This window comes from Heterodontus francisci, chromosome 24 (genome assembly GCF_036365525.1).
Source record: "Heterodontus francisci isolate sHetFra1 chromosome 24, sHetFra1.hap1, whole genome shotgun sequence".
NCBI classification, from domain to species: Eukaryota; Metazoa; Chordata; class Chondrichthyes; order Heterodontiformes; family Heterodontidae; genus Heterodontus; species Heterodontus francisci.
In genome coordinates, this window is record NC_090394.1 from 74,097,321 (window position 1) to 74,109,536 (window position 12,216).

General features: G+C 45.1%; 2 protein-coding genes across 6 annotated transcripts in view; one reads left to right on the forward strand and one right to left on the reverse strand.

Annotated features, from left to right (window-relative positions):
* The window catches only part of ccz1 (CCZ1 homolog, vacuolar protein trafficking and biogenesis associated), a 63,285-nt gene that overhangs the window by 39,875 nt on the left and 11,194 nt on the right, over positions 1-12,216 (forward strand). For all 4 annotated transcript variants that reach the window (XM_068056591.1, XM_068056590.1, XM_068056592.1 and 1 more), the window contains 4 exons: positions 271-352; positions 1,504-1,565; positions 5,593-5,704; positions 10,430-10,463. In XM_068056591.1, coding sequence (XP_067912692.1) covers positions 271-352; positions 1,504-1,565; positions 5,593-5,704; positions 10,430-10,463 — 290 coding nt within the window. The remainder of the gene's footprint in view (positions 1-270; positions 353-1,503; positions 1,566-5,592; positions 5,705-10,429; positions 10,464-12,216) is intronic.
* The window catches only part of rsph10b (radial spoke head 10 homolog B), a 103,692-nt gene that overhangs the window by 25,734 nt on the left and 65,742 nt on the right, over positions 1-12,216 (reverse strand). The window lies entirely within an intron of this gene.

Here is a 12,216-nt window from a genome sequence, read left to right on the forward strand (position 1 = left end):
TCCATGGTGCCATTCCAAAGAAGAGCAGGGGAATTCTCCTCGGTGTCCTAGTCAAAATCTATCTCTCGATCAACACCACTAAAACAGATTATCCGGTCATTATCACATTGCTGTTTATGGGAGCTTGCTGTGCGCAAATTGGCTGCTGTGTTTTCCCATATTACAACAGTGACTGAACTTTGGTCATTCATTTCCTGCAAAGCCCGTTGGGGGCGACGTGAGGTTGTGAAAGGTGCTATATAAATGCAAGTTCTTTCTTCTTTCTTTCAGGAGTGGGTTGGAACAGGATGATATGCGAATCTTGTACAAGTACCTCACAACATCACTTTTCCCAAGGCATCTGGAGCCCGAGGTATTCCCAATATGGCTTTAATCTGCCTCTGTGCTTAAGAAGTGCGAGCGTAACCTTAAAATTGGAGCCAGGCCATTCAGGGGTGATGTCAGGAAGCACTTCTTCACACAAAGGGTGCTGGAAATCTGGAACTCTCTCCCCCAAAAAGCTGTTGAGGCTGGGGGTCGATTGAAAATAACATTAGATAAATAGATTTTTCTTGGGCAAGGGTTAGAGCACCAAGGCGGTTAGATGGTGCATGATCTAACTGAACAGCAGTGCAGGATCGAAGGGCTGAATGCCCTTCTGTTCCTATGAGATGCAGCATGCTGTTATGTCTTGTATTTACGAGGGGCTTTTACGTTTTTTGTTTTAAAATTGGTGAAGTGGCGATGAGAAATGTTAAGTGCCGGGCAGTGGATTGCTTTGCCCTCTTTTTAGGAACTCGTTGAGAGCCCCGAATACCACAGCTGGACACGACTATCAGCTCTTCTGCTCCACCTTACTCGGGTTTCCTGCACCAGTCGCCCTGACACCTCTCCAGGGAGGAACTGCTCCAGTCAGAGCAGTCTGCTGCTGTACTCACCACGACCCACCGCCCTGGACCTGGCTTAAAATAGCTCGAGTTTGTACCATGCAGCACCTTTGACAATTGAAGAGACATTGATCCCATCGGGGCCCTGATAGAGTAGCTGAGAATCTACTGGCAGGAGGATTGGTAGCCAGGCGTCACTGAAGATAATTGGCTAAAGAACCAGAGGCAACTTGAGAAATTATTTTTCACAGTGGGTTATGATCTGCAATATATTGCCAGATGGGATGGTGGAAACAGATTCAGTAGTAACCATCAAAAGGGAATTGAATAAATACTTGAAGGGGAAGCATTGCAGGGCTATGGGGAAAGAGCAGGGGAGTGGTTCTCATTAGATAGCTCTTTCAAAGAGCCAGCACAGGTGCGATGGGCTGAATGGCCTCCTGTGCTGTGTCATTCAGCCTGAGCTTGATTTGAACTCTGATCCCAGAGGTGAAAGAGCAAATTATTAACCTGACCCCATGCAGTCAAGCAGCTCCTGGTCACGATGTATGTAATTTACTAATAAGTTATGTTAGTGAAGATGTTTTGTGTTGTTAACTCAGATGGTATTGAACTTGTTTTCTTCCTTTGCCTTTAGCTGATTGGTCGTGATTCCCCAGGACGAGGTGGAATAACCTTGAGCCTCAACCATTACGGCAGGTATGGCTTTGCATAACGACAGTTGACAGCATCTGTTATGTTAGGAGGCTTGTATACAGCCTGTGGTACTTGTCCTGTAACTATACACTACCCAATCAAACAGCACTTTGACAGGCATCTGCAGGCCCCACTACTTAAACTGACCTCACTTATCACCAACACCTGCCTAATTCTCAATTCCCTCCATGGCCTCGCCTCTCCCTAACTCTGTAATCTCCTCCAGCCCCACAACCCTCCGAGATCTCTGCACTCCTCCAATTCCGACCTCTTCCACATCTCCGATTGTAATCGCTCCACCATTGGTGGCCGTGCCTTCAGCTGCCTGGGCTCCTAAGTTCTGGAATTCTCTCCCTAAACCTCTCCGCCTCTCTTTCCTCCTTTAAGTCACTCCTTAAAACCGACCTCTTTGATCAAACCTTTGGCCACCTTGTCCTAATATCTCCTATAGTGGCTCGGTGTCATTTTGTTTGATTTATGCTCCTGTGAAGCTCCTTGGGGATTGGTAGGTGGGAGTCCAGCCAGGAGAGCATTGGAGCCATCTGCTGTCGCTGCGGTGACAGGTTTTACCACCAGAGGTGACGTGAAGACAGATGGGGTTTTATATTTGGGATTTGAGATTGAGATGTGGATTGGTAAAATGCTAATCTCAGGTTCTGTACTGATGGTACCTGAGTTACCCCTCCCCACGCGCCCCCCCCCCCACTCCCCGGCCCCACCAAGGAGGTAAACCTCAACACCCAGCCTCGTCTGAGTGGCACAGGGCGCCGTGTGTCACGACTTTGTCTGCTAGTGGGGCTGGAGTCTCCCGGATCATGAGTCGCCAGCCCCATACGGTCCTCTCCTTCCATCAGGGCATGTCTGGTGTAAAAGGAGTGTGTTCCCCGGGACACAGTGGAACACACTGTGGGAGCTCTTCAAACAGAGAAACTTGTGCCCAGTCAACCCGGGCTAGTTTCCATCCTGAGACAGTTTGTTCTGTTGAATAATATTCATGTCAACTGTTTCTATTGCAAAATGTCTGGAAGTACTCTGGAGTGTTTTTGGAGATGCTGTAGTGAGTTCTTGGATTTTCCAAAGAGTGTTGCTGCATCCTGAGGGACCTTGGAGTGAATGTCCACAGATCCCTGAAGGTAGCAAGGCAAGTTGATAAGGTGGTTAAGAAGGCTTATGGAATCCTTTCCTTTATTAGCTGAGATATATAATATAAGAGCAGGGAGGTTATGCTGGAACTGTATAACTCATTGCTAAGGCCAAACTTGAGTACTGTGTGCAGTTCTGGTCACCTCATTACAGAAAGGATGTAATTGCACTAGAGAGGGCACAGAGGAGATTTACGAGGATGTTGCATGGAAAAATGCAGCTGTGAGGAAAGATTGGATAGGCTGGTGTTGTTCTCCTTGGAACAGAGTAGGCTGAGGGGGGATCTGATTGAAATGTATAAAATTGTGAGGGTCCTGGATACAGTGGAGGTGAAGGGCCTATTCACCTTAGCGGAGAGGTCAGTGACGAGGGGACATAGATTTAAAGTGATTGGTAGAAAGATTAGAGGGGAGGTGAGGAAAAACGTTTTCACCCAGAGGGTGGTGGGGGTCTGGAACTCACTGTCTGAAAGGGTAGTTGAGGCAGAAACCCTCAACTCATTTAAAAAGTGTCTGGATATGCACCTCTAGTGCCGTAACCTGCAGAGCTATGGACCAATAGCTGGAAGGTGGAATTAGGCTGGGTGGCTCATTTTTTGGCTGGCACAGACACGATGGACTAAGTGGACTCTTCCTGTGCTGTAAACATTCTATGATTCTATGCTGCCCTCACCTGTGTCCTGTGTGTCAGTCGTGGCTCAGTTGCTGGTACTCTCGCCTCTGAGGCAGAACATTGTGGCTTCAAGAGCTGATGGTCCAACACAGTACCGAGAAAGTGCTCCAGTGTCAGAGGTGCCAGCGTTCAGATGAGGCATTAAAACCAAGGCTCCTTCTGCTCTCTCAGATGGATGTAGAAGATCCCACGGCACTATTTTGAAGAAGAGCAGGAGAGTTCTCCCTGGTGTCCTGGCCAATAATTATCCCTCGATTAACATTCACTAAAGCAGATGATCTGTTCATTGTCACATTGCTGTTTGTGGGAGCTTGCTGTGCACAAATTGCTACTACGTTTCCTACATTACAACAGTGTCTACACCTCTCCCCTTGACGTTCAATGGCATTACCATCGCTGAATCTCCTACTATCAACATTCTGGGGGTTACCATTGACCAGAAACTGAACTGGACCAGCCACATATTTAATGTGGCTACAACAGCAGGTCAGAGGCTGGGAATTTTGAGGCGAGTAACTCACCTCCCGACTCCCCGAGATCTGTTCACCATCTACAAGGCACAAGTCAGGAGTGTGATGGAATACTCTCCACTTGCCTGGATGGGTGCAGCTCCAACAACACTCAAGAAGCTCGACACCATCCAGGACAAAGCAGCCCGCTTGATTGGCACCCCGTCCACAAACATTCACTCCCTCCGCCCCCGACGCACAGTGGTAACAGTGTGTATCATCTACAAGATGCACTGCTTCAACCCACCAAGTCTCCTTCGATTTTCAACCCCAATATTTGGGTGGGGTAGGGAGGGAATGTGGGGGGGGTTCTCCCCAGTATGCGCTGGTATGTCTGAGGACTGGGATCATTTGCAGGTTATTCAAATTCCCATGGTGGTGGAGAGACCTCGGAGCCGGAGACGTCTCTGGAGGTGTCTCAGGGCTGGAATCTCCTGCCTTGCAAGGAGTCTACCGAGGATTAATGGGGAGGGAGGGAATTTCAAATGTAGGGTAAACCCTGAACCTGAGCACTGCTCTGTACACATGGGGTAATTTATGCAGTCGGCTTGTGTGAGTGAATAAGGAAATGAATGGAAATTCACATCGTGAGCTAACCCGTACCATTCATTCGAGGCTGCACCGTAGCAATGTGGGGTATAACAGCATAGGATGAATAGAGAAAGGGGAGGGTTGTACTTTAGCTGTAGAGCAGTCACTTAGTGTAAGTGGGATCCCATGACGAACAGTGAGACCAAGAGCAATTAATCTGTGTCTTGCTCGAGCGAGGAAGACCAGGAGTTTCCAATATATATATATATATATATAAAAAGCAAAATACTGTGGATGCTGGAAATCTGAAATAAAAACAGAAAGTGCTGGAAATACTCAGCAGGTCAGGCAGCATCTGTGGAGAGAGAAGCAGAGTTAACGTTTCAGGTCAGTGACCCTTCATCAGAACTGAGCACAGATGTGTCAGACCTGCTGAGTATTTCCTGCACTTTCTGTTCCTATTTCAGGAATTTCCAATGTTTGACTCTGTAACCATGGAAATGCTATAAGCCTTAAGGAAGATGTGGCAAGTAAGCACAATTAAAAGTGCTTCACCTCCCATCCAGGCACTGATCCCCTATTAAGAATTGTCTTGGGTACTGTGAGTTAATATTTTATGCTGTACTTTGAGAAGCTATTTATTTGTAAAGTTGCAGGGACCTGGGCCCCAGATGACATTAAGCACCAAACACCTTGCTTTGCACCAGCTCCTCTGACTGTCAGTGGGTAAATCTGGGTTCAGCATTCCAAACCCAGCACATTTCTTTCCATGAAAAAAACATAAAGATTAAAATGAGACAACATCTATAGAGAGAGAGAGAGAGAGAGAAACAGAGTTAACGTTTCGGATTGATGACAGATGCTGCCAGACCTGAGTGTTTCCTAGCATTTTCTGTTTTTGTTTCTGACTTCCAGCATCTGCAGTGTTTTTGCTTTCAGTACATGTTCCGGAGGAAATCCGTGTTGGTTTATGTGTGCCTCCTGTGGAATTTGTTTCGGCATGAGCTGGTATTGCCACATGGCTGGGAAAACTCCGCCGCCGGAAAGGCACACTCGTTCGCAGAAGGCCGATGTGTTTGGATAGCCAGTTTGTTTCTGCAGCATCCCGTCAACTCTGCCACAGTTGTACTTCTGGTAAAAGGATTCTAATCCCTAAGATACTTGTCTCTCCTCAGGTTTCTCACTGGCCCATATAATATCAATGATCCCGAACTCGCAGTGCGGTTTCCCAGGATCTTTGTGAATACAGACAGCACCTATGAAGAATTGCATTTGATTGTCTACAAGGTGAGTTCTAACTGTCTTTAATATAACATGTACAAACCTCATACAGATATATAGCAGGAGACGGCCTCACGCCACAAGCAGTAATTGTATAAAGGAAGCTTAGTCACCAGGTAACAAGCTGGGGACCTTTCGCTAAAAATGTCACTGCAAAACACAGCATCCCAAGCACTTTCCAGCCAGTGACGTACTTTTTGAAGTGTAATCACTGTTTTAATCTAGGAAATTTGGCAGCCAATTTGTACGCAGCAAGCTCCCACTCACAGCAACGAGTTAATGACTAGGTAATCTGTTCTAGTGACGTAGGTTAAGGGAATAAATATTAGGCAGGACACTGCCCTGCTTTTCTTTGAATAGAACCGTGGAATCTTTTACATCCGCCTGAGACAGCAGACAGAGTCTTGGGTTAACGTCTCGTCTGAAAGATGGTGCCTCCGACAAAGCAGCACTCCCTCAGTTCTGCACTGCAAGTGTCGACCTGGATTTTTCTGCTGAAGTCTCTGGAATGGGGTTTGAACCCACAACCTTCCAGCACAGAGGCGAGAGTGCTCCCCCCCACAACCACAGCTGCTATTAAAATCCAGTACCTCCAGTCACATTATTTTTATCTTGTGTAATATGGTTAGTTTTTAATAGTTAACAAGGGACTTAAAACAGTTCTGAGTTTGCAGGTAAGTACAAAATTGTGTAATCGAGCCCTACCATAATTGTTTGTGAGACAGCCAAAACACAGAAGTAATGCTAACGTGATACCAACCTGTGTCAGTGTTGTGGCCCCTTTTTGATTAATGCTGATTGATGGCTATATTGTTCAGAGAACTGAGAAAAGTTCTTTGGTGATGCTCTTGTTCCAACACAAAGTTAACTGATCCTCCCATTGTCTGAACCATCTCATTCGATTGTGCTGGATAAAGATGCCACAGAAACTACATGTAGGGTGAAGCTGTAGCCCTCAGAGACCCGTGGTCCCAGATGGGAATCTTAACCTGACCAGTAACAAGTGAATGGGGCAATTCAATGCAGGTCATGATTTACGTCAAAGGCCTCTTTAATAGGTGACCACTGTTTCTGGCAGGTCATCATCATCATTAGCCCCAGGACTCTCCTCCTCACCTCCTTAATTTTTTTTTAAGAGATACAGCACTGAAACAGGCCCTTCGGCCCACCGAGTCTGTGCCGACCATCAACCACCCATTTATACTAATCCTACACTAATCCCATATTCCTACCACATCCCCAGCTGTCCCTATATTTCCCTACCACCTACCTATACTAGGGGCAATTTATAATGGCCAATTTACCTACCAACCTGCAAGTCTTTGGCATGTGGGAGAAAACCGGAGCACCCGGAGGAAACCCATGCAGACACAGGGAGAACTTGCAAACTCCACACAGGCGGTACCCAGAATTGAACACGGGTCGCTGGAGCTGTGAGGCTGCGGTGCTAGCCACTGTGCCGCCCAGGGACATAAACGTGATGATGCGTTTGGGATGCTGCACAGACTCTCTATTGTTGACCTGTTTTGTACTGGAGCTGCATCACCCCCATATTGACCTGTTCTATACACAAGAAATAGGAGAAGGAATAGACCATCTGGCCCATCGAGCCTGCTCTGCCATTCAAAATGATCATGGCTAATCTTAGGATTCAACTCCACTTTCCTGCCTGCTCGCCACATCCCTTGATTCCCTGAGAGACCAAACATCTGTCTATCCCAGCCTTAAATGTATTCAATGATGGAGCATCCACAAGCCTTTGGGGTAGAGAATTCCAAAGATTCACAACCCTTTTGAGTGAAGTAATTTCTCCTCATCTCAGTCCTGAATGATCGGCCCCTTATCCTGAGACTGTGTCCCCATGTTCTAGATTCCCTGACCAGTGGGAACAATCTCTCAGCTTCTACCTTATCAAGCCCTTTCAGAATCTTGTATGTCTCAATTAGATCACTTCTCCTCCTTCTAAACTCCAGAGAATATAGGCCCAATTTACTCAGCCTCTCACCATAGGACAACCACCTCATCCCAGGGAACAATTTAGTAAATCTTCGCTGCACTGCCTCCAGTGCAAGTATATTCTTTCTTAAATGTGGAGACCAAAACTGCACACAGTATTCCAGGTGCGGTCTCACCAAAGCCCTGTACAATTATAGCAAGACTTCATTATTCCTGTACTCCAATCCCCTTGCAATAAAGGCCAACATGCCATTTGTGTTCCTCATTGCTTGCTGTACCTGCATGCTAACCTGCTGCGTTCCTTGTACAAGCACACCCAAGTCTCTTTGAACATTAACACTTACAAGTTTCACACCTTTTAAAAAAAAAAATATTCAGCTTTTCTAGTTTTACGACCAAAGTGAACAACTTCACACTTCCCTACATTATACTCCATCTGCCATCCTGTTGCCCACTCACTTAACCTGTCTATGTCTCTTTGCAGTCTCTCTGTGTCCTCCCCACAGCTTACCTTTCCACCTACCTTTGTATCATCAGCAAACTTAGCTACATTACTCTGTCTCTTTATCTAAGTCATTAATATAGAATGTAAAAAGCTGAGGCCCCAGCACTGATCCTTGTGGCACTCCACTGTTTACTACCTGCCAACTTGAAAATGCCCCATTTATGCCCACTCTCTGCTTCCTGTTAACCAATCCTCTATCCACGCTAATATATTACCCTAACACCATGAGCCCTTATCTTGCCTATTAATCTTTTATGTGGCACCTTATTGAATGCCTTTTGGAAATCCAGGTATACTACATCTACTGGTTCCCCTTTATCTACCCTACTAGTTACATCCTCAGAAAACTCTAATAAATTTGTCAAACAGGATTTCCCTTCAGTAAAACCATATTGACTTGTTCTAATCATACTGTGTTTTTCTAAGTCAATTGTTAAGACTTCCTTAATTATAGATTCCAGCATTTTCCCCATGACTGATGTTAGGCTCACTGGCCTGTAGTTCACAGTTTTCTCTCTCCCTCCTTTCTTGTAACATTTGCCAACTTCCAATCTGATGGGACCGTTCCCGAAGCTAAGGAGTTCAGGAAAATCATAGCTAGTGCAGCCACTATCTCTGCAGCTATCTCTTTTAGAACCCTAGGATGTAGGCCATCAGGTCCTGGAGATTTGTCAGATTTTAGTCCCTTAAGTTTCTCCAATACTTTTTCTCTGCTGATATGAATTTCCTTAATTTCCTCACTCTTTTCAGGTTACTGTCTAAGAGACACAATGTATTTGTTCAATGCCTCTGTCATTTCCTCATTCCCCATGATAATTTCTCCTGTCTCTGCTTCGAAGGGATCAACATTTACTTTAGCTACACTCTTCCTTTTGCTATACCTATAAAAGCTCTTGCAGTCTGTTTTTATATTACTGGCTAGTTTACTTTCATATTCTATTTTTTTCCTTTTTGATCAACTTTTTGGTGGCCCTTTGCTGTTTTCTAAAACACTCCCAATCCTCAGACTTGCTACTCTTTTTTGCAACATTGTAAGCCTTTTCTTTTAATCTAATACTAGCCTTAACTTCTTGAGTGAGCCACAGATGGGTCTTTCTGGCTGAATGTATTGTTGTTGAACATTTTGAATTTTTTTTTTAAGATTTCCCACTGTACATACCTTTTAGTCTATTTGCCCATTTGCCCAATTTACCTTAGCCAGTTCTCCCCTCATTTCTATGTAATTGGCTTTAAGTGTAAGATTCTTGTTTGTGATTGGAGCATGTCACTTTCAAACTTAACATGGTATTCAGTGGTATTATGATCACTGTTTCCCAGTGGATCTTTTACTATGACATTGCTAATTAACCCCGCTTCATTACACAATGCTAGGGTCTAAGATAGCTTTATCCCTCGTTGGTTCCACAACGTATTGCTCCAAGGAACTGTCCCGGAAACATTCTACAAACTCATCTTCTAGACCACTCCTGCCAATTTAATTGTCCCAGTCTATATGAAGATTAAAATCCCCCACAATTATTACATTGCCTTTGTTACAAGCTCCAGTAATTTCTTCTTTAATGCTCTGTCCAGCGGTGTAACTACTGTACTAGAGCTGCGTCATCCCAACCACAAGAAGCATTGAGGATTTCCCACATGGCACAGGATGTGCATTCCACGGGGCTGAGGTGCCCTGCCACACCTTTACTTTCTAGATTATTAATGAGAAGCACTTAACAGCTACTCAACAATCAGCTCCTTCCCTGGTTGTAATGTCCCTATAGCTGTTTTGCAGATGTTTTTGTTGGTGATTTAGCTGGAGGCTCCCTCCCCCACTTTAACTCTTCAGTTGCTGCGCTCCGTCTCCACTCCGCTGTGCCACTGCCGGTGAGTCTCTGGGCTGCCTCTCCTGCGTTTTAACTCCTCGGTCGCGTGCTGATTGCTACCCAGGTCCCTCACCGCCACTGCTGCCCACAGTGTATCTATCAGAGTCTTTGCTCCATATTAGTTAAATAGATTGTGCTGAATTTCACAACGCACAGAGGTACAGTCCATAAAGAAAAGAACGATTGATTCTGACTTGGGTATGATAATGTGAGTTATTACATTCAGGGTATCATAGCACATGTTATACTGTAGGTCTGTGCAGTGCCTATTTAGGTTCAAAAATGTCACTGATTTGAGGATCTGTCATTTTATTTATATATTATATATAATCACACATACATAATATATAAAATGTTTTACATTCCAGCTTTTAGGATGCTTACATGTTCTGTTTATGTTTCCAGGCTATGAGTGCAGTGGTTTGTTTTCTGATTGATGGTGAGTTGCGTCGTTTAATTGTTTGAGGCTAGTTTTAATTTCCAATATACATAACCTTTCTCATTAAAGACCACAAGATAAATATGGATGAGGAACCTCATCTTGATTCGTTCATCCAGTTAGGCACACCTTTTCCCCATTGCCATATTTATTTCTTAAATTTTTCCAGGATTTCTGCCTCTCTACTAGCCAGGTTTCCATATTGTATGTTAGTCATTCTCTTTTAAATCCACTTCAAAAATTCTAGTGTAAACTTCACCGATATTCATTCATCTCGGTTGTAGAATCATCCTAATATGAGGCAATCAGTGGAATTTGCTGAGAAAACGCAGTGAAGAATCATTTGACATCCCACTCTCCCATCATATTAGAGAGGATTCTTCGGGTCAGGATTTACTCCCATTTGGAAACAAATGAACTTATTAGCGAGAGGCAGCATGGTTTTGTGAAGGGGAGGTCGTGTCTCACTAACTTGATTGAGTTTTTTGAGGAAGTGACGAAGATGATTGATGAAGGAAGGGCAGTGGATGTTGTCTATATGGACTTCAGTAAAGCCTTTGACAAGGTCCCTCATGGCAGACTGGTACAAAAGGTGAAGTCACATGGGATCAGAGGTGAGCTGGCAAGATGGATACAGAACTGGCTCGGTCATAGAAGACAGAGGGTAGCAGTGGAAGGGTGCTTTTTTGAATGAAGGGCTGTGACTAGTGGTATTCTGCAGGGATCAGTGCTGGGACCTTTGCTGTTTGTAGGATATATAAATGATTTGGAGGAAAATGTAGCTGGTCTGATTAGTAAGTTTGCGGACGACACAAAGGTTGGTGGAGTTACTGATAGTGATGAGGATTGTCAGAGGGTACAGCAGGATATAGATCGGTTGGAGACTTGGGCGGAGAAATGGCAGATGGAGTTTAATCCGGACAAATCTTTGATCTTAGAGTAGGTTAAAGGGTCGGCACAACATCGTGGGCTGAAGGGCCTGTACTGTACTGTGCTGTACTGTTCTATGTTCTAAATGTGAGGTAATGCATTTTGAAAGATCTAATACAGGTGGGAAGTATACAGTAAATGGCCACAGGTCACTGAAAGTGGCAACGCAGGTGGATAAGGTGGTCAAGAAGGCATATGGCATGCTTGCCTTCATCGGTCGGGGCATAGAGTATAAAAATTGGCAAGTCATGCTGCAGCTGTACAGAACTTTAGTTAGGCCACACTTAGAATATTGCGTGCAATTCTGGTCGCCACACTACCAGAAGGATGTGGAGGCTTTGGAGAGGGTATAGAAGAGGTTTACCAGGATGTTGCCTGGTCTGGAGGGCATTAGCTATGAGGAGAGGTTGGATAAACTCGGATTGTTTTCACTGGAACGACGGAGGTGGAGGGGCGACATGATAGAGGTTTACAAAGTTATGAGCGGCATGGACAGAGTGGATAGTCAGACGCTTTTTCCCAGGGTGGAAGAGTCAGTTACTAGGGGACATAGGTTTAAGGTGCGAGGGGCAAAGTTTAGAGGGGATGTGCGAGGCAAGTCCTTTACACAGAGGGTGGTGAGTGCCTGGAACTTGCTGCCGGGGGAGGTGGTGGTAGCAGGTACGATAGCGACGTTTAAGAGACATCTTGACAAATACATGAATAGGATGGGAATAGAGGGATACGGTCCCCGGAAGTGCAGATGGTTTTAGTTTAGACAGGCATCAAGAGGCTTGGAGGGCCGAATGGCCTGTTCCTGTGCTGTACTGTTCTTTGTTCTTTG